Raw genomic sequence first — 24,715 nt, forward strand, 5'->3', positions numbered from 1 at the left:
AAGAAAGCAGCACAAAAAGGATGAAAGCATCAAAGACCAGAATGACTCTCCTCTTCCAAGAAATCGCAACTCCTCACCAGCAAGAAAACAAAACAGATGGAGAATGAGTTTCATGAACTGACAGAAGCAGGCTTCAAAAGGTGGGTAATAACAAACTTCTCTGAACTAAAGGAACATGTACTAACCCAATGCAAAGAAACTAAAAACCTTGAAAAAAGGTTAGATGAAATGCTATCTAGAATAAACGGCTTAGAGAAGAACACAAATGACTTGATGGAGCTGAAAAACACAGCACAAGAACTTCATGAGGCATTCAGAAGTTTCAATAGCAAATCAATCAAGCAGAAGAAAAGATATCAGAGACTGAAGATCAACTCAGTGAAATAATACAAGGCAAGACTAGAGAAAAAAACAGTAAAAAGAAATGAACAAAGCCGCCAAGAAATATAGGATTATGTGAAAAGACCTAATCTACACTTGATTGGTATATCTGAATGTGACAGGGAGAATGAATCTATGCTGTAAAACACTCTCCAGGATATTATCCAGGAAAACTTCCCCAATTTAGCAAGGCAGGCCAACATTAAAATCCCAGAAATATAGAGACCACCACAAAGATACTCCTCAAGAAGAGCAATCCCAAGGCACATAACCATCAGATTCACCAGGTGAAATGCTAAGAGCAGCCAGAGAGAAAGGTGAGGTCACCCACACAGGGAAGCCCATCAGACTCACAGTGGATCTCTTTGCAGAAACTCTACAAGCCAGAAGAGAGTGGGAGCCAATATTCAACATCCTTAAAAAAAGAACTTGCAACCCAGAATCTTATATCCAGCCAAACTAAGCTTCATAAGTGAAGGAGAAATAAAATCCTTTACAGACAAGCAACTACTGACTTTGTCACCACCAGAACTGCCTTACAAGAGCTTCTAAAGGAAGAACCAAACATGAAAAGAATAACCAGTACCAGCCACTACAAAAATGTACCAAATGGTAAAGACCAATGATGCAATGAAACTGCATCAACTAACAGGCAAAACCACCAACCAGTAACAAAATAAAGGAATGGAAGAAGATTTACCAAGCAAATGAAGAGCAAAAAAAAAAAACAGGGGTTGCAATCCTAGTCTCTAATAAAATGAACTTCAAAATTACAAAGGTCAAAAGAGACAAAGACAGATATTACATAATGGTAAAAGGATCAATATAGCAAGAAGAGCTAACTATCCTAAATATATAGGCATGCAATACAGGAGCACCCAGATACATAAAGCAAGTTCTTTTTTTTTTTTTTTGGAGGAAGGGATGAAGGCAGGAAGGGAGGGAAGGAGGAAGGGAGGAAGGCAGGAAGGGAGGGAAGGAGGAAGGGGGAGGGAGGGAGGGAGAAAGGGAGAGAAGGGAAGGGAGGAAATCAAGCAAGCAATGAGAGAGACATTGCCGACCTGGATCTAGAGGTTTACAAGTTGATTTCTTTTTTTTTGAGAGAAGGAAAGAAAAAAAAATGAGTAAAGGAGAGGAAGAAAGAGGAAGAGAAAGAGGGAGGGTGAATGGAAATATTGCTTTATTCTGAAAAAAAATGGGTATTAATAATGGCCAATGTTTCATTTAAACCTATGAGTAGGTGTGATGTGGTATTGACAAGAATGTATATTTTGTGTATTTGAAGTGGAGAGCTCTTTAAATATTTATTAAGTTTACTTGTTCTGGATCTGAGTTCGAGTCCTTGATATCCTTATTAATTTTCTGTCTTACTGAATCTAAGTCTCTATGTATCTGGGTGTTAAGATTGTTAGCTCTTGTTGTTGCATTGATCCTTTTACCACTATATCTTTGTTGCTTTAAAATCTATTTTATCTGATATAGAAATTGCAACTCCTGCTTCTTGTTTATTTATTTATTTATGTATTTTTGCTCTCCATTTGGTTGGCAAATCTTTCTCCATCCCTTTGTTTTGAGTCTTTGTGTATCCTTGCATATGAAATAGGTCTGCATGTAACTTGCCATTGGGTTTTGGCTGTGTCTTTTGATTGGGGGATTTAGTCGATTTAAATTTAGGGTTACTGCCATTTGATGTTAACTGGCTGTTTTATCCATTCGTTGATGTAAATTCTTCTTTATGTTGGTGCTCTTTACTTTTTGATATATTTTTAGAAAGGCTAATACTGGTTGTTTCTTTCTGTGTGTAATGCTTCTTTCAGAAGCTCTTGTAAAGCAGGCCTGGTGGTAATAAAATCTCTGAGTACTTGCTTGTTCATAAAAGTTTTTATTTTTCCTTCAGTTGTGAAGCTTAGTTTGGCTGAATATGAAATTCTGGTCTGAAGGTTCTGTTCTTTGAGGATGTTGAATATTGGCCCCCCACTCTCTTCTGGCTTGTAGGGTTTCTGCTGAGAGATCTGCTGTAAGTCTGATAGACTTGCCTTTGTGGGTAACCTGACCTTTCTGGCTGCCCTTAGGATTTTCTCCTTTGTTTCAACCCTGGAGAAGCTAACGATTATGTGCCTTGGAGTTGCTCTTCTTGAGGAATATCTTTGTGGTGTTCTCTGTATTACCTGGGGTTGAATATTGACCTGCTTTGCTAGTTTAGGAAATTTTTCCTGAATAATATCCTGAAGGGTATTTTCCAGCTTGGATTCATTCTCTCCGTCGCATTCAGGTACACCTATCAAACATAAATTTGGTCTTTTCACATAGTCCCACATTTCTTGGAGACTTTGCTCATTCCTTTTTATCCTTTTTTCTTTAATCTTATCTTCTCGTTTGATTTCATTAAGTTGGACTTCGACCTCTGATATCCTTTCTTCTGCTTGAACAATTTGAGTGTTTAAACCTGTGCATACTTCTCGGAGTTCCTGTATTGTATTCTTCAGTTCCATTAATTCACTTATATTCCTCTTTAAGTTGCCTATTCTCAATAGGATTTTGTCAAACCTTTTTTCAAAGTTCTCAGTTTCTTTATGTTGGGCTACAACATGTTCTTTTAACTCACCGAAGTTTCTTATTATCCATTCCCTGAAGCGTGATTCTGTTATTGGGATGCGCTCGTTCTCCATCAAGCCTTGTTCCATTGTTGATGTGGAACTGTGATCATCTTGAGAGGGAGAGGCGTTCTGATTTTGAGTATTCTCAGCCTTTTTACGCTGGTTTCTTCCCATCATTGTAAATTTATCCTCCTGTCGTCTTTGAAATTACCAACTTTCAGATTAGGTTTCTTGAGTGGACGTCCAAGTTGTTAGTTCCCAGGGCCAGAACAGCATCGTTAAGATTGATGGTGCTTTTCTGCCCAGGATTCTTCTGTCTGGCTTCCTTCTTGTGTCCGAAATAGGCGACTTTGCCTTCCCGGGGCTCCAAACCTCGGTCAGAAGGGAAATCAGTCTCGTTTACTCTGCACCAAGAGCTGCCGCGCCGAGGTGCCGTCACAACTGTTGCGCTGGCCTCTGGAGTCGTGCTGGGGACCCGTGTGGGTCCTCCAAACCTCGGTCAGAAGGGGAGCCAGCCCTGTTTGCTCTGCTCCGAGAGCTGCCGTGCCGAGGTGCCAGCGCAACCGCTGCACTGGCCACCAAGAGTCGCGCTGGTGACCCGTGTGGTTCCTCCACTGGGGATCTTCTGCTCCGTGAGCGATCAGAATTTGTCTGAAAGTATGGCGTCCTCTAGTTCTCTGTGCACTTTCACTGAGAGCTGCAATCCCGAGATGTTAGTGGTTGGCCATCTTGGATCCTTCTCCAAAAGCAAGTTCTTAATGACCTACAAAGAGACTTAGACTCCCACACTATAATAGTGGGAGACTTTTAACACTCCACTGTCAATATTAGATAGATCAATGAGACAGAAGATCAATAAGGATATCCAGGGCTTGAAAGCAGATCTGGACCAAGGGGACCTAACAGACATCTACAGAACTCTCCACCCCAAATCCACAGAATATATATTCTTCTCAGCACCAAATCGCACTTACTCATCAGCAAATGCAAACAAATGGAAATCATATCAAATAGTCTCTCAGATCACAGCACAATCTAATTAGAACTCAGGATTAAGAAACTCACCCAAAACCACACAACTACATGGAAACTGAACAACCGCTCCTGAATGAAAAATAGATAAACAATGAAATGAAGGCTGAAATAAAGATGTTCTTCAAAACCAATGAGAATGAAGATACAATATACCAGAATCTCTGGGACACATTTAAAGTAGTGTCTAGAGGGAAATTTATAGCAATAAATGCCCACATGAGAAGCGAGGAAAGATCTAAAATCAACCCCCTATCATCAAAATTGAAAGAGTTAGAGGAGCAAGATCAAAAGCATTCAAAAGTGAGCAGAAGACAAGAAATAACTAAGATCAGAACAAAACTGAGGAGATAAAGACACAAAAAAACCCTTCAAAAAATCAATAAAACCAAGAGCTGGTTTTTTGAAAAAATCAACAAAATAGACAGTCCACTAGCCAGATTAATAAAAAAGAAAAGAGAGAAGACTTGAATAGATGCAATAAAAAATGACAAAGGGGTTATCACCACTGAAGCCACAGAAATACGAACCACCATCAGAGATTACTACAAACAACTCTACACACATAAACCAGCAAATCCAGAAGAAATGGATAAATTCCTGGATATTTACACTCTCCCAAGACTAAACGAGTTGAATCCCTGAATAGACCAATAACAAGATCTGAAGTTGAGGCAGCAATTAATAGCCTATCAATCAAAAAAAGTCCAGATCCAGGCAGGTTTACAGCCCAATTCTACCAGACGTACAAAGAGGAGCTGGTACCATTCCTTCTGAAATAATTCCAAACAATACAAAAAGAGGAAATCCTCCCTAACTCATTTTATGAGACCAACATCATCCTGCTAACAAATTCTGGTAGAGACACAACTGAAAAAGAAAACTTCAGGCCAATATCCATGATGACTATCGATACAAAAAATCTTCAATAAAATACTGGCACATCAAAATGCTTATCCGTCATGATCAAGTAGGCTTCATCCCGGGGATGCAAGGTTGGTTTAACATATGCAAATCTATAAACATAATCCATCATATAAACAGAGCCAAAGAATAAACCAACATGATCATTTAAATAGATGCAGAGAAGGCTTTTGACAAAATTAAACAGCCCTTTATGCTAAAAACTCTCAATAAACTAGGTACTGATGGAATGTATCTCAACATAATAAAAGCTATTTATGACAAACTCACAGCCAATATCATACTGAATGGGCAAAAACCAGAAGCATTCTCTTTGAAAACTGGCACTAGAAAAGGATGACCTATCTCACCCATTCCTATTCAATATAGTACTGGAAGTTCTAGCCAGAGCAATTAGGCAAGAAAAATAAATAAAGATTATTCAATTAGGAAAAGAGGAAGTCAAATTGTCTCTATTTGCAGACAACATGATTGCATATTTACAAGACCCCATCATGTCAGCCCAAAATCTTCTTAAGCTGATAAGCAACTTCAGCAAAGTCTCCAGATACAAAATCAATGTGCAGAAATCACAACCATTCCTATACACCAATAACAGACAAACAGAGAGCCAAATTATGAGTGAACTCTCATTCATAATTGCTACAAAGAGAATAAAATTCCTAGGAATACAACTAATAAAGGATGTGAAGGACCTCTTCAAAGAGAACTACAAAGAGAACTCAAGGAAATAAGAGAGGACAAAAACAGATGGAGAAACATTCCATGCTCATGGTTAGGAAGAAACAATATTGTGAAAATGGCCGTACTGCCCAAAGTAATTTACAGATTCAATGGTATCCCCATCAAGTTACCATTGACCTTCTTCACAGAACTGGAAAAAACCACTTTAAACTTCATATGGAACCAAAAGAGAGCCCGCATAGCCAAGGCAATCCTAAGCAAAAAGAACAAAGCTGGAGGCATCACGCTACTTGACTTCAAACTATATTACAAGGCTACTGTAATCAAAACAGCATGGTACTTGTACCAAAACAGAGATACAGACCAACAGAACAGAACAGAGGTCCTGGAAGCAATGCCACACATTTAAAACCATTTGATCTTTGAAAAAACTGACAAAAACAAGCAATAAGGAAAGCATCCCCAGTTCAATTAATGGTGTTGGGAGAACTAGCTAGCCGTGTGCAGAAAGCTGAAACTGGACCCCTTTCTTACACCTTACACTAAAATTAACTCCCAGTGCATTAAAAATTTAAACATAAGACCTAACACCATAAAAACTCTAGAAAAAAACCTAGGTAATACCATTCAGGACATGGGCATAGGCAAGGACTTCATGACTAAAACACCAAAAGCAACGGCAACAAAAGCCAAAATAGACAAATGGGGTCTAATTAAACTTAAGAGTTTCTGCACAGTAAAAGAAACAATCATTAGAGTTAACCAGCAACCAACAGAATAGGAAAAAATTTTTGCAATCTACCCATCTGACAAAGGGCTACTATCCAGAATCTACAAAGAACTAAAGCAGATTTACAAGAAAAAAATCACACAACCCCATCAAGAAGTGGGCAAAGGATATAAATAGACACTTTTCTAAAGAAGACATTTATGCGGCCAACAAACATATAAAAAAATGCTCAACATTACTGGTCATTAGAGAAATGCAAATCTAAACCATGTTGAGATACCATCTCATGCCAGTTAGAATGGTGATCATTAAAAATTCTGGAGACAACAGATGCTGGCAAGGAGGTGGAGAAAAAGGAACACTCTTACACTGCTGGTGGGAGTGTAGATTAGTTCAACCATTGTGGAAGACAGGGTGGTGATTCCTCAAGGATTTAGAAACAGAAATTCCATTTGACCCAGCAATCCCACTACTGGGTATATACCCAAAGGATTATAAATCGTTCTACTGTACAGACACATGCACATGTATGTTCACTGCAGCACTGTTTACAGTAGCAAAGACCTGGAACCAATCCAAATGCCCATCAATGATAGACTGAACAAGGAAAATGTGGCACATATACAGCATGGAATACTATGCAGCCATAAAAAACAATGAGTTGGTGTCCTTTGTAGGGACATGGATGAATGCAGAAACCATCATTCTCAGCAAACTGACACAAAAACAGAAAACCAAACACCGCATATTCTTACTCATAGGCGGGTGTTGAACAATGAGAACATGTGGGCATAGGGAGGGGAACATCACACACTAGAGTAGGTTGGGGGATGGGGGCTAGAGGAGGAATAGGAGGGGTGGGGAAGCTGGGGAGGGAAAACACTGGGAGAAATGCCTGATATAGGCGATGGGGGCCCAGAGACTGCAAACCACCATGGCATGTGTGTACCTATGCAACAACCTGCATGATGTGCACATGTGTCCCAGAGCTTAAAGTACAATCAAACAAACAAAACAAAAAAGATTTGCAAGTAAAGACAGGAAATAAAGAAACAATTTGTTATTAATATAGCTACTGAATGATCAATATTTTCACAGGAAATTCAGGATATTTCAAAGAAAGCAACAAAATAGAGTGGTGGGGAGCATGGACCCTTGAGAATATACCTTGCAGACCTCCTACTGCAAGAAGTGTCAGTGACTGATGGACCCAGCTGCTGTACTCTGAATAATCATCATGCTTACACAGAAATTATACTTTCATGAGATGCTCCCAACCAACAACTGAGCATTGCAGGGATGCTAAGGTAGATCTATGAGATTTCCTATAAACTTTTCCAAATGTTCTTAGGATTGCACTGCAGACTAAAACCCCTCTCCCTCCCTCCTTGTGTTTCTCCCCTCCTCCTTCCAGGCTAAGATCCTGCAAGGGCTTTCTCCTGCACCCTTCTCTCGCACCCTTCTTGGAGGCTAAAATCCCTCCTGCCTGCCCCTCCTCCCTCCCTTCTTACAAGTTAAGATCCCTCCCTCCCCTCTTGCCTGCAGGCTAAGATATATCTCTCTCCCTCCCCCACTTCCTTCCAGAGTTACTCGATTCAATTATAAGTTGTCTAAAAACATCCCTCCCACCTTCCCATCCTTCCTTCCTTCTGTACTTTCTCCCTCCCTGCCCCACTATGTTCCCTCCCTCCCTCCCTCCACATTCCTTCTTACCCTCCTCTCCTTTCTCTTCTTCCCTCCATCCCTTCCTTTCCTACTTCCCTCCATCTCTTCTTTTTTCCCTCTATCCCTATCCTTCAAAGAGGTAAAATCTGCATCCCAGTTTAATGACTCTTCCAACCTTTTGCAGTTATCACCTATCTTCAGAAGGTTAATCTTTCTTAAATTCGCATTAGACATTAAACAACAGAGGCCAGCAAGGTTGCGAATTATAAAGAATACTTCTACACTACGGTGGGAGTGTAAATAAGTTCAACCATTGTGGAAGACAGTGTGGCGATTCCTCAAAGACCTAGAAATACCATTTGACCCAGCAATCCCATTACTGGGTATATACCCAAATGAATATAAATCATTCTTTTATAAAGATACATGCATACATATGTTAACTGCAGCACTATTCCCAATATCAAAGACATGGAATCAACCTAAATGCCCATCAGTGATAGACTGGATAAAGAAAATGTGGTACATATATATATATATGGAGTACTATGCAGCCATGAAAAGGAATGAGATCATGTCCTTTGCAGGAACATGGATGGAGCTGGAAGTTCCTATCCTCAGCAAACTAACCCAGGAACAGAAAATCAAGCACTGCATGTTCTCACAAATGGGAGCTGAACAATGAGAACGTGTAGACACACTGAGGGGAACAACACACCCTGGGACCTGTTGGGAGGGCGAGGGGAAGAAGAACATCAGGAATAATAGTTAATGGAGACTGGGCTTGATAACTAGGTGATGGGATGATCTTTGCAGCAAACCACCGTGATACATGTTTACCTGAACATCCTGCACATGTACCAGAACTTAACATAAAAGTTGAGGGCAAAAAAAATGGCCTTTTGAGCCCTTTTCTCAGTACACATTACCTGGCAAAACAGGCAAAAACCTCAATTCAAACATACAGATGAAAATACCTAGATACTTGAGTATTATAATTACAACCTAAAAAGCAAAAACTATATGAAGCAGAATTATAGAAACACACAAACTAAAAACAGATATACAAAAAATAAACTCAAAGAGAAAAAAGAAAGTATTAGCAATATGAAGAAACAAAAAGTCATAAAAATAAATTAATTAGAAATACTATGTAAGAACATTACCTTAGTAACAAGCTAACAAATTAAAAACCCAGAACCATGTAGCATCTTCCACAATTTGGCGGGGACTTTGTGTGCCCACCAAGCTCAGAGACCCATCTCCAGTGTTGTACCCCCTTTTTTCTGGGAGGCCTCAGGTGACTTGGCTGCAGCCTCTGTCATTCTGTGACCTGCAGATACTAGAAGATCCACAGGGAGAACTCTGGAGCACCAGAAAAGCCAAGAAATTAGATGTACAAATAAGAAATCATGTGAGCACACAGCAAGATAGTGACTATGTGCAAAGGAAGATAATTTTCAACAGAATCTGACCCTGTCAGCACACTTAACTCAGACTTCCATCTTCCAAGAACTGAGAAAGAAGGAGGGGAACCAAGATGGCTGACTAGACACAGCCAGAAAGAGCATCTTCCACCAAAAGACCAGACCATCAGGAAGACCCGCACAGATCTTCAGAAGGAAGGCATTGAGGGTGGTTGGAGGGAGGACAAAGACTCTGGGTAGAACCTGGGAACACTGCACTGGGCTGCCAAGCACCGTGACTCATTCCCAGCCCCCAGTGGCTCCTTGGGAAGGGGTGCGTTAAATAGGTGAGGAGTCGCCCATTCTTGCCATTGACCTCTGGATCTTAGCTGCAGAAGACCTCATGACCCCCACAGATATTTAAGTTGGCAAAGAGAACTGCCTGGAAAAGTGGCAGGAAAAGGACTCCACCCTGCATGGAGCCCAAAGAGTTTGGCACAGGAATGGCTACAGTGGAGTAGAGTCGGAACACCAATCTCCCCAAGACCTGCCATGTTCCTCTAAGTGGCTTTGGCCTTCATTGACTGTTGGACCTGGACAGAGCAGGGGAGTCTTGCCCATGTGATGGGGCCAGTTTTATCTGAGTGCCAGCCTCTTCTGAGGTTCCTCCATGGCCAAGCTCACTTGCAGTGTGGCCTCAGATGCCCAACTGGGGCACTTCCTAGTGGCCACCAATACAGCTCCTTGGCCAGCAGATGCCACCTTACCATTAGACGGACGCTGCCAATGTGCACCCACCAATAGCCTTCTCACACTGCTTTGCCAGCGCACACCTGTCTGCACTGCAGCTTCCCCCAACACTCTGCTGGCATGTATTCAACTATGGCTTTCCCACACTGCTTTGCCTAGCATGCACATGGTGCATGGCCTTGGCAAAAGAGCTCCACCCCCATCCCCGCCAGTGAACCACTGGTATATGTGAACCCTACTATGCTGCTGTCTTGCCACTGCCAATACACTGCAAACATGGACCCTGCTGTGCCACCACCACTGGTGCACATGCCCAGATCTCAACATGCTACTACTCAGCCACTGTTGGCATGTACACATGAATGCAAATTCTTCTGCCACTGCCTCATTGAAGTATGGTTGCCAGTGAACTAGGAACACCTCAAACCCTCCAGTGCAGCAGGTGCTAAACCTCAAGAGGCCAGCAACCAAAGCCATGAGTGTGGTCCCAGTCCCCCACAGTTAGAGCATGTAGCCCAGGAGCACTGAGCTGAGTCTGAGCCCTCTGAAATCATCCAGAAACAAAGCCAGTCAACTAAACCCAACTTGTACCACAATAAACCTCAATGGTATCAAGGAATATAAAAGAAAAAGCCCTATTTGAAGGACAGCAACTTCAAATATTAAAGGAACCCAGACAGAGGAAAAACAATTCATCTGTCTGGGCTGATGTTCTTGCTAGTAACCAAGAACTCTGGCAACTCAAAATACCAGAGTGTTGTCTTACTTCCAAACAACCACACAGCTCCCCAGCAATCGTTCTTAACCAGGCTGAAATGACAGACCTAGAATTCAGAACCTGGATGGCAATGAAGATCATCAAGGTGCAGCAGAAAGTTGAAACCCAATCCAAGAAATCTAAGGAATCCAGTAAAATGATCAAAAGGTGAAAGACAAAATACCCATTTTAAGAAAAAACGAAACTGATCTGATAGAGCTGAAAAACTCACTACGAGAATTTAATAATATAATTGGAAGTATTAACAGCAGAATAAACCAAGCTGAGGAAAGAATCTCAGAGCTCAAAACCTAGGTCTTCAAATCTACTCAGTCAGATAAACATACAGAAAAAAATAATAAAAGAGAATGACCAAAACCTCCAAGAAATATAGGATTATGTAAAAAAAAAAAACAAAAAAAAACAAATTTAAAACTCACTGGTAACCCTGAAAGAAAGGGAGAGAGAGAGAGAGAGAGAGAGAGAGAGAGGGAGCAAGAAACTTGGAAAACATAATTAAGGATACTGTCCAAAAAAATTTCTCCAACCTTGCTAGAGGGGTCAACATTTGAATTCAGAAAATTCAGAGAGCCCCAGTGAGATACTATATAGAATAGCCACCCCCCAAGACACAGTTATCAGGTTCTCCAATGTCAACTGGAAAGAAAAAATATTAAGGGCAGCTAGACAGAGGGGCAGGTTACCTACAAAGGGAAACACATAAAGCTAAAAGCAAATCTTTCAGCAAAAATCCTACATTCCAGAGGAGTTTGGAGGCCTGTATTAGGCAGTTTATTTTTTTTTCTTTTTTCCTTTTCTTTCTTTTTTTTTTGAGACAAGGTCTTGCTCTGTCACCCAGGATGGATGGCAGTGGTACAATCTTGGCTCACTGCAACCTTCTCCTCCCAGGCTCAAGTGATCCTGCCACTTCATTATCCTAAGTAGCTGGGACTACAAGCACATGCTGTCAAGCTCACCTAATTCTAAAAAACTTTTTTGCAGGGGCAACGTGTCACTATATTGCTCAGATTGGTCTCAAACTCCTGGGCTCAAGTAATCCTCGTGCCTTGGCCTCCCAAAGTGCTAGGATTACAGGCATAAGCAACCATGCCCAGCCTTCACATTCTTAAAGAAAAGAGAGTGCAACCAAAAATTTCATATCCAGCCAAACTAAGCTTCATCAATGAAGGAGAAACAAAATCCCTTTCAGATAAGCTAGCACCAGACCTGCCTTATGAGAGGTCCTTAAGATAATCCTAAACATAGAAATGAAAGACCATTACTGGCCACCACAGAGACACACTTAAGTATCTAGACCATTAACGCTAAAAAGCAACTACATAATATGTCTACATAACAACACAATGACAAATCTACACATATCAATATTAACCTTGAAGGTAAACAGACTATAATACCCCACTTAAAAGGTGCAGAGTGACAAGTTGGATAAAGAAGCAAAGCCCAACTGTATGTTGTTTTCAAGAGATCCATCTCATATGCAGTGACACCCACAGACTTAGAGTAAAGGGATGGAGAAAAATCTACCAAGCAAATGGGGCAAAAAACCCCAAAAGTTGCTATTCTAATTTCAGACAAGACAGACTTTATACCAAAAGGACAAAGGACCCTGATAATGATGAAAAGTTCAATACAAAAAGAAGATTAAACTATCCTAAATATATATGCCTAATACTAGAGCATCCAGATTCATAAAACAAGTTTGTAGACACCTACAAAGAGACTTAGATACCCACAGAATAATACTGAGAGGCTTCAACACCCCACTGACAGTGGCATCACACTACCCCACTTCAAAAATAAACTCAAGATGGATTAAAGACTTGAATGCAAAGCCTAAAATGATTTTTTTAAAAAACCCGAGAAAAAAAACCTAGGAAATATGATTCCGGACATAGGTCTTGGCAAAGACTTCATGACAAAGACTCCAAAAGCAACTTCAACAAAAATTGTTGAGTGAAATTTAATTAAACTAAAGAGTTCTTAACAGCAGAAGAAACTATCAACAGAGTAAACAGACAACCCACAGAATGGGAAAAACTATTTGCAAACTATGCATATGACAAAGGTCGAATGTCCAGATTCTATAACAAACTTAATAAGCAAAATACAGGGAGGAAGATCCAAGATGGCCCTTTAGGAGCAGCTTAGAATTGCAGCTCCCAGTGAAAGTGCAGGGGGTGAGTGGACACTGCATTTCCAGATGAATTTTTATTGCCCACAGACCCAGGCAGAGGAGCCCCACAGGTTGCCGGCACGGCTGTTTCGGCCGGCGCGGCTATTTTGCCGGAGTCCCAGTGCGGCTGTTCTCTGTACAAAATACACTGGTCTGCTTGCCCTTTAAGCTGGCAATTGGAGCTCCGAGACGGAAGATTCGCCCATTCATCTGATTAAACAGGGAGCCAGGCCAGGAGATTCCCGGGCAGCGCCATTGTTTCAGCCGGCGCAGTGGGTCGCCGCACGGGAAATCACACAGATCCCGGTGCCCTTTCAGCAGGTGACTGGAACACCTGGGAGAGAGTCAACTGTTCAACTTAAAAAAAAGGGTCTGAGGCAGGGAGCCAGGTGATCAGGCTCGGCGGGTCCCGTGGGTCCCACCCCGACAAAAAAAACAACAACCAGCAATTGGAAATGCTCGGGATGGGAGAGTTTCACAGCAAGCACAGCTGAACCTGGGATGGCCTAGCTCTGTGGGGTAGGGGCATCCGCCATTAACGAGGCAATCCACCCCTATGGAGGTAGTCCGCCATTGCTGAGGCAACACACCATAACAGAGAGTCCACCATTACAGAGGCAGGCCACCACAGCCAAGACAGTTCTAACCACACTCATATAAATAGGACTGCAGGGAAGTTCACACGGCAGCAGGGTGGAGCCCACAGCAGCTCAGAAAAGCCACCGCAGGCAGACATTGACTAGGCTGCCTCCTTGCTGGGCAGGGTAGCCCTGAAAAAAAAAGGCAGCAGCACAACGAATACTCATAAATAAAGCCCTAATGCCCCAGGACAGAGCACCTGGGGAAAAAAAGGGGGATTTATGAGTTCTGCTGCAGCAGACTTAAATGTACCTGCCTAGCAGCTCTGAATGAACAACGGAGCTCACAGCTCAGCACTTGAGCTCCTATAAAGAACAGACTGTCTCCTCAAGCAGCTCCCTGACCCCCATATATCCAAAGAGTCACCTCACAAAGGACTGATCAGACTGACATTTGGTGGGCATCATTCTGGGACAAAGATAGCAGAAGAAGAAACTGGCAGCAACCCTTACTGTTCTGCAGCTGCTGCAGGTGATCCCTAGGCAAGCAGGGCCTGGAGTGGACCTCAGCAATCCTACCGCAGAGGCACCAGACTGTTAGAAGGAAAACTGAGAAAACAGAAATAAATTCATCATCAACAATCTGGATGTCCACTCAGAGACCCAATCTGAAAATCAGCAACCACATAGACGACGGGTGGATAAATCTACAAAGATGGGAAGAAACCAGTGCAAAAAGGAGGAAAACACCTGAAACCAGAAAACCTCGCCTCCTACAAGGGATCAAAACTCCTCACTAGCAAGGGAACAAAGTTGATGCAGAATGAGTGTGATGAAATGACAGAATCAGACTTCAGAAGGTGGGTAATAAGAAACTTCCATGAGCTAAAATAACATGTTCTAACTCAATGCAAAGAAACTAACTAAGAACCTTGAAATAAGATTTGATGAAATGATAACAAGAATGGACAACTTAGAAAGAAATATGAGTGAATTGATGGAGCTGAAACATACAACACGAGAACTTTGCGAAGCATGCACAAGTTTCAAGAGCTGAATTGACCAAAAAGAAGAAAGGATATCAGAGGTCAAAGATCAACTCAATGAAATAAAATGAGAAGCCAAGATCAGAGAAAAAAGCGCAAAAAGGAATGAACGAAGTCTCCAAGAAATGTGGGACTATGTGAAGAAACCTAATCTACGTTTGATAGGTGTACATGAATGTGATGAAGTTAATGAATCCAAGCTGGAAAATACTCTTCAGGATATTATCCAGCAAAACTTCCCCAACCTAGCAAGACAGGCCAATATTCAAGTCCAGAAAATACAAAGAACACCACAAAGATATTCCGCAAGAAGAGCAACCCCAAGGCACATAATCATCAGATTCACCAGGGTTGAAATGAAGGAGAAAATCCTAAGCGGAGACAGAAAGAAAGGTCGGGTTACCCACAAAGGAAAGCCCATCAGACTCACAGCAGATCTCTCAGCAGAAACTCTACAAGCCAGAAGAGAGTGGGGGCCAATATTCAACAACCTTAAAGAAAAGAACTTTCAACCCAGAATTTCATATCCAGCCAAACTAAGCTTCCTAAGTGAAGGAAAAATAAAATCCTTCAAGAACAAGCAAGTACTCAGAGATTTTTGTCACCACCAGGCCTGCTTTACAAGAGATCCTGAAAGAGGCACTACACATATAAGGGAACAACCAGTACCAGCCATTCCAAAAACATATCAAATGCTAAAGAGCATCGACAAAATGAAGAATCTGCGCCAACTAACGGGCAAAACAGCCAGGTAGCATCAAAATGGCAGTATCAAATTCACACATAACAATATTAACCCTAAATGTAAATGGGCTAAATGCACCAATCAAAAGACACAGACTGAAAAATTGGATAAAAAACCAAAACCCATCGGTGTGCTGTATCCAGGAAACCCATCTCACATGCAAGGATACACAAAGGTTCAAAATAAAGGGATGGAGGAAGATTTACCAAGCAAATGGACAGCAAAAAAAAGTAGGAGTTACAATTCTCATCTCTGATAAAATAGATTTCAAAGCAACAGAGATCAAAAGAGACAAAGAAGGTCATTACATAATGGTAAAAGGATCAATACAACAAGAAGAGCTAATGATCCTAAACATATATGGACCCAATATAGGAGCACCCAGATACATAAGGCAAGTTATGTATCTTACAACTTACAAAGAGACTTAGACTCCCACACAGTAATAGTGGGAGACTTTAACACTCTACTGTCAATATTAGACAGATCAACCAGACAGAAAATTAACAAGGATATCCAGGACTTGAACTCAGACCTGGAACAAGCAAACCTGACTCTCCACCCATATCCACAGAATATACATTCTTCTCAGCACCACATCACACCTACTCTAAAATTGACCACATAATTGAAAGTAAAGCACTCCTCAGCAAATGCAAAACAACTGACATAATAACAAACAGTCTCTCAGACCATAGTGCAATCAAGCTAGAACTAAGAATTCAGAAACTAACTCAGAACTGCACGGCTTCATGGAAACTGAACAACTGGCTCTTGAATGTTGACTGGATAAACAATGAAATGAAGGCAGAAATAAAGAAGTTCTTCAAAACCAACAAGAACGAAGACACAACATGCCAGAATCTCTGGGACACATTTAAAGCAGTCTCTAGAGGAAAATATATAGCAATAAGTGCCCATATGAGGAGAATGGAGAGATCCAAAATTGACACCCTATCATCAAAATTGAAAGAGCTAGAGGAGCAAGATCAAAAAAACTCAAAACCGAGCAGAAGACAGAAATAATTAAGATCAGAGCTGAACTGAAGGAGCTAGAGACACGAAAAACCCTTCAAAAAATCAATAAATCCAAGAGCTGATTTTTTTGAAAAGATCAACAAAATAGACAGACCACTAGCCAGATTGATAAAAAAGAAAACAAATAATAACCAAATAGATGCAATAAAAAAACAATAAAGGGGAAATCACCACAGATACCACAGAAATTCAAACTATCATCAGAGAATATTACAAACAACTCTATGCACATAAACTAGTAAACCTGGAAGAAATGGATAAATTCCTGGACACTTGTGTCCTCCCAAACCTAAACCAGCAGGAAGCCGAAAGTATGAATAGACCAATAACAAGGTCTGAAGTCAAGGCAGCAAGTAAGAGCCTACCACACAAAAAAAGCCCAGGTCCAGATGGGTTCACACCCGAATTCTACCAGACACACAAAGAGGAACTGTTACCATTCTTTCTGAAACTATTCGAAATAATCCAAAAAGAGGGAATCCTTCCCTAATCATTTTACGAGACCAACATCATCCTGATACTGAAACCTGGCAGAAACTCAACAAGAAAAGAAAACTTCAGGACAATATCCATGATGAACATAGACACAAAAATCTTCAATAAAATACTGGCAAGCCGATTGCAACAGCACATCAAAAAGCTTATCCACCATGATCAAGTAGGATTCATCCCGGGGATGCAAGCCTGGTTCAACATACGCAAGTCTATAAATGTAATTCACCACATAAACAGAACCAAAAACAAAAGCCACATGATTATCTCAATTGATGCAGAGAAGGCATCTGACAAAATTCGACAGCGCTTTATGCTAAAAACCCTCAATAAACTTGGTATTGATGGAATGTATCTCAACATAATAAAAGCTATTTATGACAAACCAACAGCCAATATCATACTGAATGGGCAAAAACTGGAAGCATTCCCTTTGAAATCTGGCTCTAGACAAGGATGCCCTCTCTCACCACTCCTATTCAATATAGTACTGGAAGTTCTAGCCAGAGCAATCAGGCAAGAAAAAGAAATAAAGGGTATGAAAATAGGAAAGGAGGAAGCCTAATTGTCTCTATTTGCAGGCGACAGGATAGTATATCTAGAAGACCCCATCGTCTCAGCCCAAAATCTTCTGACACTGATAAGCAACTTCAGCAAAGTCTCAGGATACAAAGTCAATGTGCAAAAATCACAAGCATTCCTATATACCAATAACAGACTTAAAGAGAGCCAAATCAGGAACAATCTGCCATTTACAATTACTACAAAGATAATGAAATACCTAGGAATACAACTCACAAGGAACGTAAGGGACCTCTTCAAGGAAAACTACAAACCACTACTCAACGAAGTCAGAGAGGACACAAACAGATAGAGAAACATTCCATGTTCATGGTTAGGAAGAATCAATATCGTGAAAATGACCATACTGCCCAAAGTAATTTAAGATTCAACACTATCCCCATCAAGCTACCAATGACCTTCTTCACAGAACTGGAAAAAACCACCTTAAACTGCATATGGAACCAAAAGAGAGCCCACATAGCCAAGACAATTCTAAGCAAAAAAAAAAAACACAAGGGAAGCATCACACTACCAGATTTCAAACTATACTACAAGGCTACAGTAATCAAAACAGCATGGTACTGGTACCAAAACAGAGATATAGACCAATGGAACAGAACGGAGGCATCGGAGGCAACACAACATATCTACAAACATACAATCTTGGATAAACCTGACAAAAACAAGCAATGTGGAAAGGACTCCCTATTTAATAAATGGTGTTGGGAAAACTGACTAGCCATGTGCAGAAAGCAGAAACTGGACCCCTTCCTGACACCTTACACTAAAATTAACTCCAGATGGATTACAGACTTAAACATAAGATCCGACACCATAAAAACCCTAGAAGAAAATCTAGGCAAAACCATTCAGGACATAGGAGTAGGCAAGGACTTCATGACCAAAACACCAAAAGCATTGGCAGCAAAAGCCAAAATAGACAAATGGGACCTAATGAAACTCCACAGCTTCTGCAAGGCAAAAGAAACAGTCATTAGAGTGAATCAGCAACCAACGGAATGGGAAAAAATTTCTGCAGTTTACCCATCTGACAAAAGGCTGATATCCAGAATTTACAAAGAACCCAAACAAATTTACAAGAAGAAAACAAATAAGCCCATTCAAAAGTGGGCAAAGGATATGAACAGACACTTTACAAAAGAAGACATACATGAGGCCAACAAACATATGAAAAAATGCTCATCATCACTGGTCATTAGAAAAATGCAAATCAGAACTACATTGAGATACCATCTCATGCCAGTTAGAATGGTGATTATTAAAAAATCTGGAGACAACAGATGCTGGAGAGGATATGGAGAAATAGGAAAACTTTTACACTGCTGGTGGGAGTACAAATTAGTTCAACCATTGTGGAAGACAGTGTGGCGATTCCTCAAGGACCTAGAAATAGAAATTCCATTTGACCCAGCAATCCCATTACTGGGTATATACCCAAAGGACTATAAATCGTTCTACTATAAGGACACATGCACACAAATGTTCACTGCAGCACTGTTTACAATAGGAAAGACCTGGAATCAATCCAAATGCCCATCGATGATTGACTGGACAGGGAAAATGTGGCACATACACACCATGGAATATTATGCAGCAATCAAAATCGATGAGTTCGTGTCCTTTGTAGGGACATGGATGAACCTGGAGAACATCATTCTCAGCAAACTGACACAAGAACAGAAAATGAAATACGGCATGTTCTCACTCACAGGTAGGTGTTGAGCAATGAGAACACATGGACACAGGGAGGGGAGCACAGAGGCGGGCGGGGAGTTGGGGTGAGAGAGCATGGGGAGAAATGCCAGATATAGGTGAAGGGGAGGAAGGCAGCAAATCACATTGCCACATGTGTACCTATGCAACTATCTTGCATGTTCTTCACATGTACCCCAAAACCTAAAATGCAGTTAAAAAAAAAATAAGCAAAATACAAACAACCCTACTTTTAAAATGGGCAAAGGACAGACATTACTAAAAGGAGACATACGCATGGCCAACAAGCATATGGAAAAAAAAGGTTAATATTATTAATCTCTAGTGAAATGCAAATCAAAACTATAAGGATATATCATCTCACACTAGTCAGAATGGCCGTTACTATTAAAAAATCAAAAAATAATAGATGTTGGTAAGGCTATGGAGAAAAGGGAATGCTTACATAGTACTGGTATTAATGTAAATTAGTACAGCCATTGTGGAAAGCATTTTGAAGATTTTTGTCAAAGAACTTTAAACAGAACTACCATTCAACTCAGCAATCCCATTACTCGGTATGTTTAAAGACAGAAAGAATGGTATCAGTGGATTCAAGAAATACCATAAGAAGTGATCGTGGGAATAAGATTCTTGATGAGATCCAAAGTATATAAAAACAGATGAAGAAGCCTTAGTGATTCTTATTCCCCCTCTAGTGAAGTGCCCTAGAACACACAGAAGACAATTTTCACAAATAAAATTAGGCTTATCAGAGTAAGGACCAAGGAGGAAGGGGAAAAAATATTATTAATGTAGGGCTGAGAGTGAGGGCAGCAAATTGTTTTAAAACTTAACCTTATATTCATATAAATTTTAACATGTTACAAAATCATATATTTCTAAAGCATGGTTGCAAATAAGTAAAAAATGCATTAAAAATGAACAGTACATGCCAAATGTTAACAGATAGATTCTGAATTCAAAGACAAATTCCTATTACCCAACTTTCAAACAATAAATTACCTTTACTTAAAAAGATTAATTGGAATAATAAAGTCATATTCTCCAAAAACTTCTAATCATGAATGCTAAAAACCACAAAACATCCTTTCCCTCTTCTATTATACTCTAAACAGAACTTAGAGACAGAGTGACAGGGTTCAGGACATGCTACCCCAACATGTGGCATCTTGGCATACTGAATATTTTAAGCTGTAGGAATCTGAGAAACAACATGTACAAGCAGAATTTTTCTGGCCTTCCCCTGAAGCAAGTCATAAGACCCTCATGTGAGAGGTGCCCTTCCTATACCTAAAGAATGGAGCATCTTTATCTCCACAGACACAGAGAGGAATTTGAACAGGCTTTGCTAAATTTCCCCAAATGTATTATGCATAGTTTATATCCCCTTTGTCCTATTATATTTCTCCATCACACCTGGCATAAAAATATTCAGGTTTAACCATTTATCTGGCTCTTCATTTCCTTATAAAGGCTCCCATGTCACATAAAACATATTAAATAAATTTGTATGCTTTTCTCTTGTTAATATCTTTTGTTATAGGAGTCCTAATAAATGAACATAAGATAAGTAGAAGGAAAGATATTCTTCCTAACCTTACAGAAGCCTAACCACCAGATTATCAATGGTTGAATATGTAAGAATATAAAAAAGCATATAAAAGCATACCAATAAAAGTATATCTATAATAGTTATAACAGGTTTAAAGCCACCCAAAGATTCAAGCATTTCATTCCTCTGCCAAAAGTCACAAGAATCAGTGAAGGCAATTCTGTGCGCCTTTATACTTTTACAAATAGGACTTGCTTAAATTTATTACGCCTTATGGCTAATAACGATGATACACTGTTGAGAACTGAGATCATGATTTAGTTTTATCATTTAAATTTTAGTAAAACAAATTATTAATTTAGTTTTAAGTAAACAGTTGCTAAGTTTACTAACAATGATAGGAAATTACCAGTTGGTTTGAAATTAACACCTTCATCCATCTTTATTAAGTCCAGGGATGATAAATCATTCAGATTCTTCAAACACAATTCTGTTTAATTATAGAAAACACATTTTAATTTTAGTAAAATAGGGAAGTAGGGCAAAATAACTTGTTAAATATGCTAAAGTTGTGTAATTACCATGTAATTGTTCTAGAAGAACCATAGTCCCTACTTAAATAAACCATAGTCCCTAATTTAAATTAAAAAACTAATATGCTAAAAACATTTTCTAATAGTAACAAGAATACATGTAATAAAAATAACATTCAGTAAGTAGAAATAACACTTAAAACTTGGAATATTTAAATACACACATGTATTAATTTAATTCTCAAAACATCACAATGAGGTAGACACTGATATTTTCATATACAGGTTAGAAAACTAAAGAATAGAGGCTAAGTAATTTGCTGCAGGTCTAAGTAACCACTTTGTTATCTGTCTTCCATTAAGGCAGTGGTTTTCTTTTTCTTTTGTCTTTAAACTTCGATCAAAGACATATTAATATGTGCACAAAGTATAAAAAGTCAAATAGTTCTGCAAAGATTATTCCAAAAATCACCAGTTCTTCCCCCCTCCTCCCTGTTTGCCACTTTCTTGAAGCAACAACTTCAAACTGTTTTAAATGATGCTTTTAGGTGTTCACTTTTGTTTCTCTGACAGGAAGCAATGCTAGTTCACGCTTACTATTGATGGGGACCAGAGCAATTGTAGCAATCTGCTGCTTACAGTTCTTTCCCTGCCTCATGCTATAGTCCAGGAGATGTAAGACAGTTCAGAGCAGACAGTGGAAATACTGTAATAGTTCAATCCTAAGTCAAGCAGCCACTCACAAAAACGCCCTTAGAGTTCTTTGGAAAATGCTTTAGTGTAGACAACACTGTTCAGACAGCTTGATAGTGTTAAGTGTTTGATTAAGTAAAGATTTTGAAGTCTTTTCTAATTTTCTTAATCATCCACTATTAAATCAGTTCATTACCCATGACTCGGTAAGTCAATGAAAAATACTTACTTTATTATATGCTGAGAATGATTCTAAGTTCTATGTTTACAGCAGTTAACAAGATAAAGTTCTTTTTTAGAACTTATATTTTACAGAAGAAAGCAATCAACATACAAATAAATAATAAAGTTTCACATATACTATAAAGAAACATAAGGCTGAGAAAGAACCTATATAGAATGATTGTGTAGAGTTTTAAAATCTTTTAACTAAAGCTTCTTTCTTTCTTTTTTATTTTGACAGAGTCTCACTCTGTTACCCAGGCTAAAATACAGTGGCATGATCACAGCTCACTGTAGCCTCAACCTCCCAGGCCCAAGCAATCTTCCCACCTCAGTCTCCTGAGTAGCTGGAACTACAGGCATGTACCACCACACTCAGTTAATTAAAAAAAAAAAAAAAAAAAAAACTGTTTGTAAAGGTGGGATCTCCCTATGTTGTCCAGGCTGGTCTCAAACTCCTGAGCTCAAGGGATCTACCCAGCTTGGCCTCCCAAAGGGATTATAGGCATGAACCACTATGCCTAACCTATATGTATTTCTCATAAATGCAATATATTTTCTAATATAGAGTAAGGCTATACTCACCCTAATTGTCAAAATAAACATATTACCTTTTCTAAAAACAAAGAAAACAACAATAACAACATTATAGAATAATTCTGTTTTCCTCTCAGTGAAGGTGGATGTAAATAAGATACTATGGGAAGACCCCTTTAAAAAGTTAATATTTGAACAGAGACCTGAGTAAAACAAAGGTGTACACCACGTAAAATATGCAAGGAGTGTTCCAAAAATAAGGAACAAAGTGCGCAAAGGACCTGATGTGGAAACAAGCTTGGTGTATTTAAGGCATAGCAAGAGGCCAATTTTGTGACAGAAAAAATGGGAGACTGAGAGGACCTCAGAAACAAGGTGGTCACTTTAACCTCTCCCTGCCTTTCTGTGTGAAGCATGGTCATAAAGGAAATCTCCGACCTACCTTGTCTAAAAGTCTAGGACCCTAGTTCCAGGATATGGAATGGTCCTGTCTCATACCCAGAAAGAAAGAATGCTACACAGAGAGGCCAATAAGAATCTGAACAAATAGGCCTTGATAAGTTCCTCCCAATTTACTAACATTAGATAATACCCTTTTTGTCCAATCATGTTTCCTGACAACCACCCATTTTTTTTCATCAAACTTGCCATAGAAATACAGTTTTCCCTGGGTCTTTAGGTCTTAATTTCCGTAGGATCCCATGTCATATACAACTTTGATTATATAAATTTCTTACACTTTTCTTTTGTTATCTGTCTTGTTATAAGAGTGTCAGCTATGAACCTTGCAATGAATGAGAAAAAGATGTTACTTTTTTTCTCTCCTACAATACCAAAACCTTAATATTCAGTTATATTTAGCTATTCTTATTTAAAAGGCAAAACTCTACTAACCCTAATGACTGAAGATAAGGCAAATATGAACTGTGATTCTGCTAATTTAATAAAAGATAAAACATTAAAGTTATTCAAATATAGCAATATATCTCTTGAAATGTCTAATTGCTTGAGTGTATTTGATCACTATTTTCAAAATATATTTCATTTTAAAAATTCCATTACAAAATTAATCAATACCTTTAAAATAACACAACTATTTTATAACCTATATTTCAACATGAATACAGCAGCATTATGAATATATGCTATTAGTTATGACATGGTTTTTTGTTTTTGAGACAGAGTCTTCCTCTGTCGCCCAGGCTGGAGTGCAGTGGCATCTTGGCTCACTGCGAACTCCGCCTCCCAGGTTCAATCAGTTCTCCTGCCTCAGCCTCCCGAGTAGCTGGGACTACAGATGCATGCTGCCATGCCCAACTAATTTTTGTATTTTTAGTAGAGACAAGGTTTCACCATGTTGGTAAGGCTGGTCCTGAACTCCTGACCTTGTGATCCACCCACCTCAGCCTCCAAAAGTGCTAGAATTATAGGTGTGAGCCACTGCGCCTGGCCATGACCATGTTTTAACAACATATTTATTCTTTAAGCAAGACAATTTTACTACTTCATTTTTACCTCCACATTTTTATTTGCCACATATGTATATCCAAGTAGAGAATAAATTTAAATTGGCTAAATATTTTTAGTGGATCTAACATTTTTTCTTTTACTAAAAAGAGAGTCTCAGCACAATGAAAAGGTAGTAATTTCTAATCCAAATAAATGCCTAACAATATTTTGATATTTTTAAAAACAAGTTAAAAACACCAGCTGATTAACTGAATAACAAAGCTGACATTAAGTAGGAATATATCTTTGGCACAGGTTGGAATACGAAGCCCATAATCAATTTAGGCTTATATGTTTCAATTAAGTAGAAAAGAAAAAATACATGCTGGGCATGGTTGCTCACACC

General features: G+C 39.4%; 1 protein-coding gene across 14 annotated transcripts in view; it reads right to left on the minus strand.

Annotated features, from left to right (window-relative positions):
• HFM1 (helicase for meiosis 1) overlaps positions 1–24,715 on the minus strand; it is a 126,281-nt gene that overhangs the window by 47,731 nt on the left and 53,835 nt on the right. For all 14 annotated transcript variants that reach the window (XR_013520563.1, XR_013520564.1, XM_035252118.3 and 11 more), the window contains one exon: positions 21,285–21,365. Coding sequence is in view for 12 of the 14 variants with exons in the window: in XM_035252118.3 (XP_035108009.3) it covers positions 21,285–21,365 (81 nt within the window). In the remaining 2 variants the exon portion in view is untranslated. The remainder of the gene's footprint in view (positions 1–21,284; positions 21,366–24,715) is intronic.

This window comes from Callithrix jacchus, chromosome 7 (genome assembly GCF_049354715.1).
Source record: "Callithrix jacchus isolate 240 chromosome 7, calJac240_pri, whole genome shotgun sequence".
Lineage (NCBI taxonomy): Eukaryota > Metazoa > Chordata > Mammalia > Primates > Cebidae > Callithrix > Callithrix jacchus.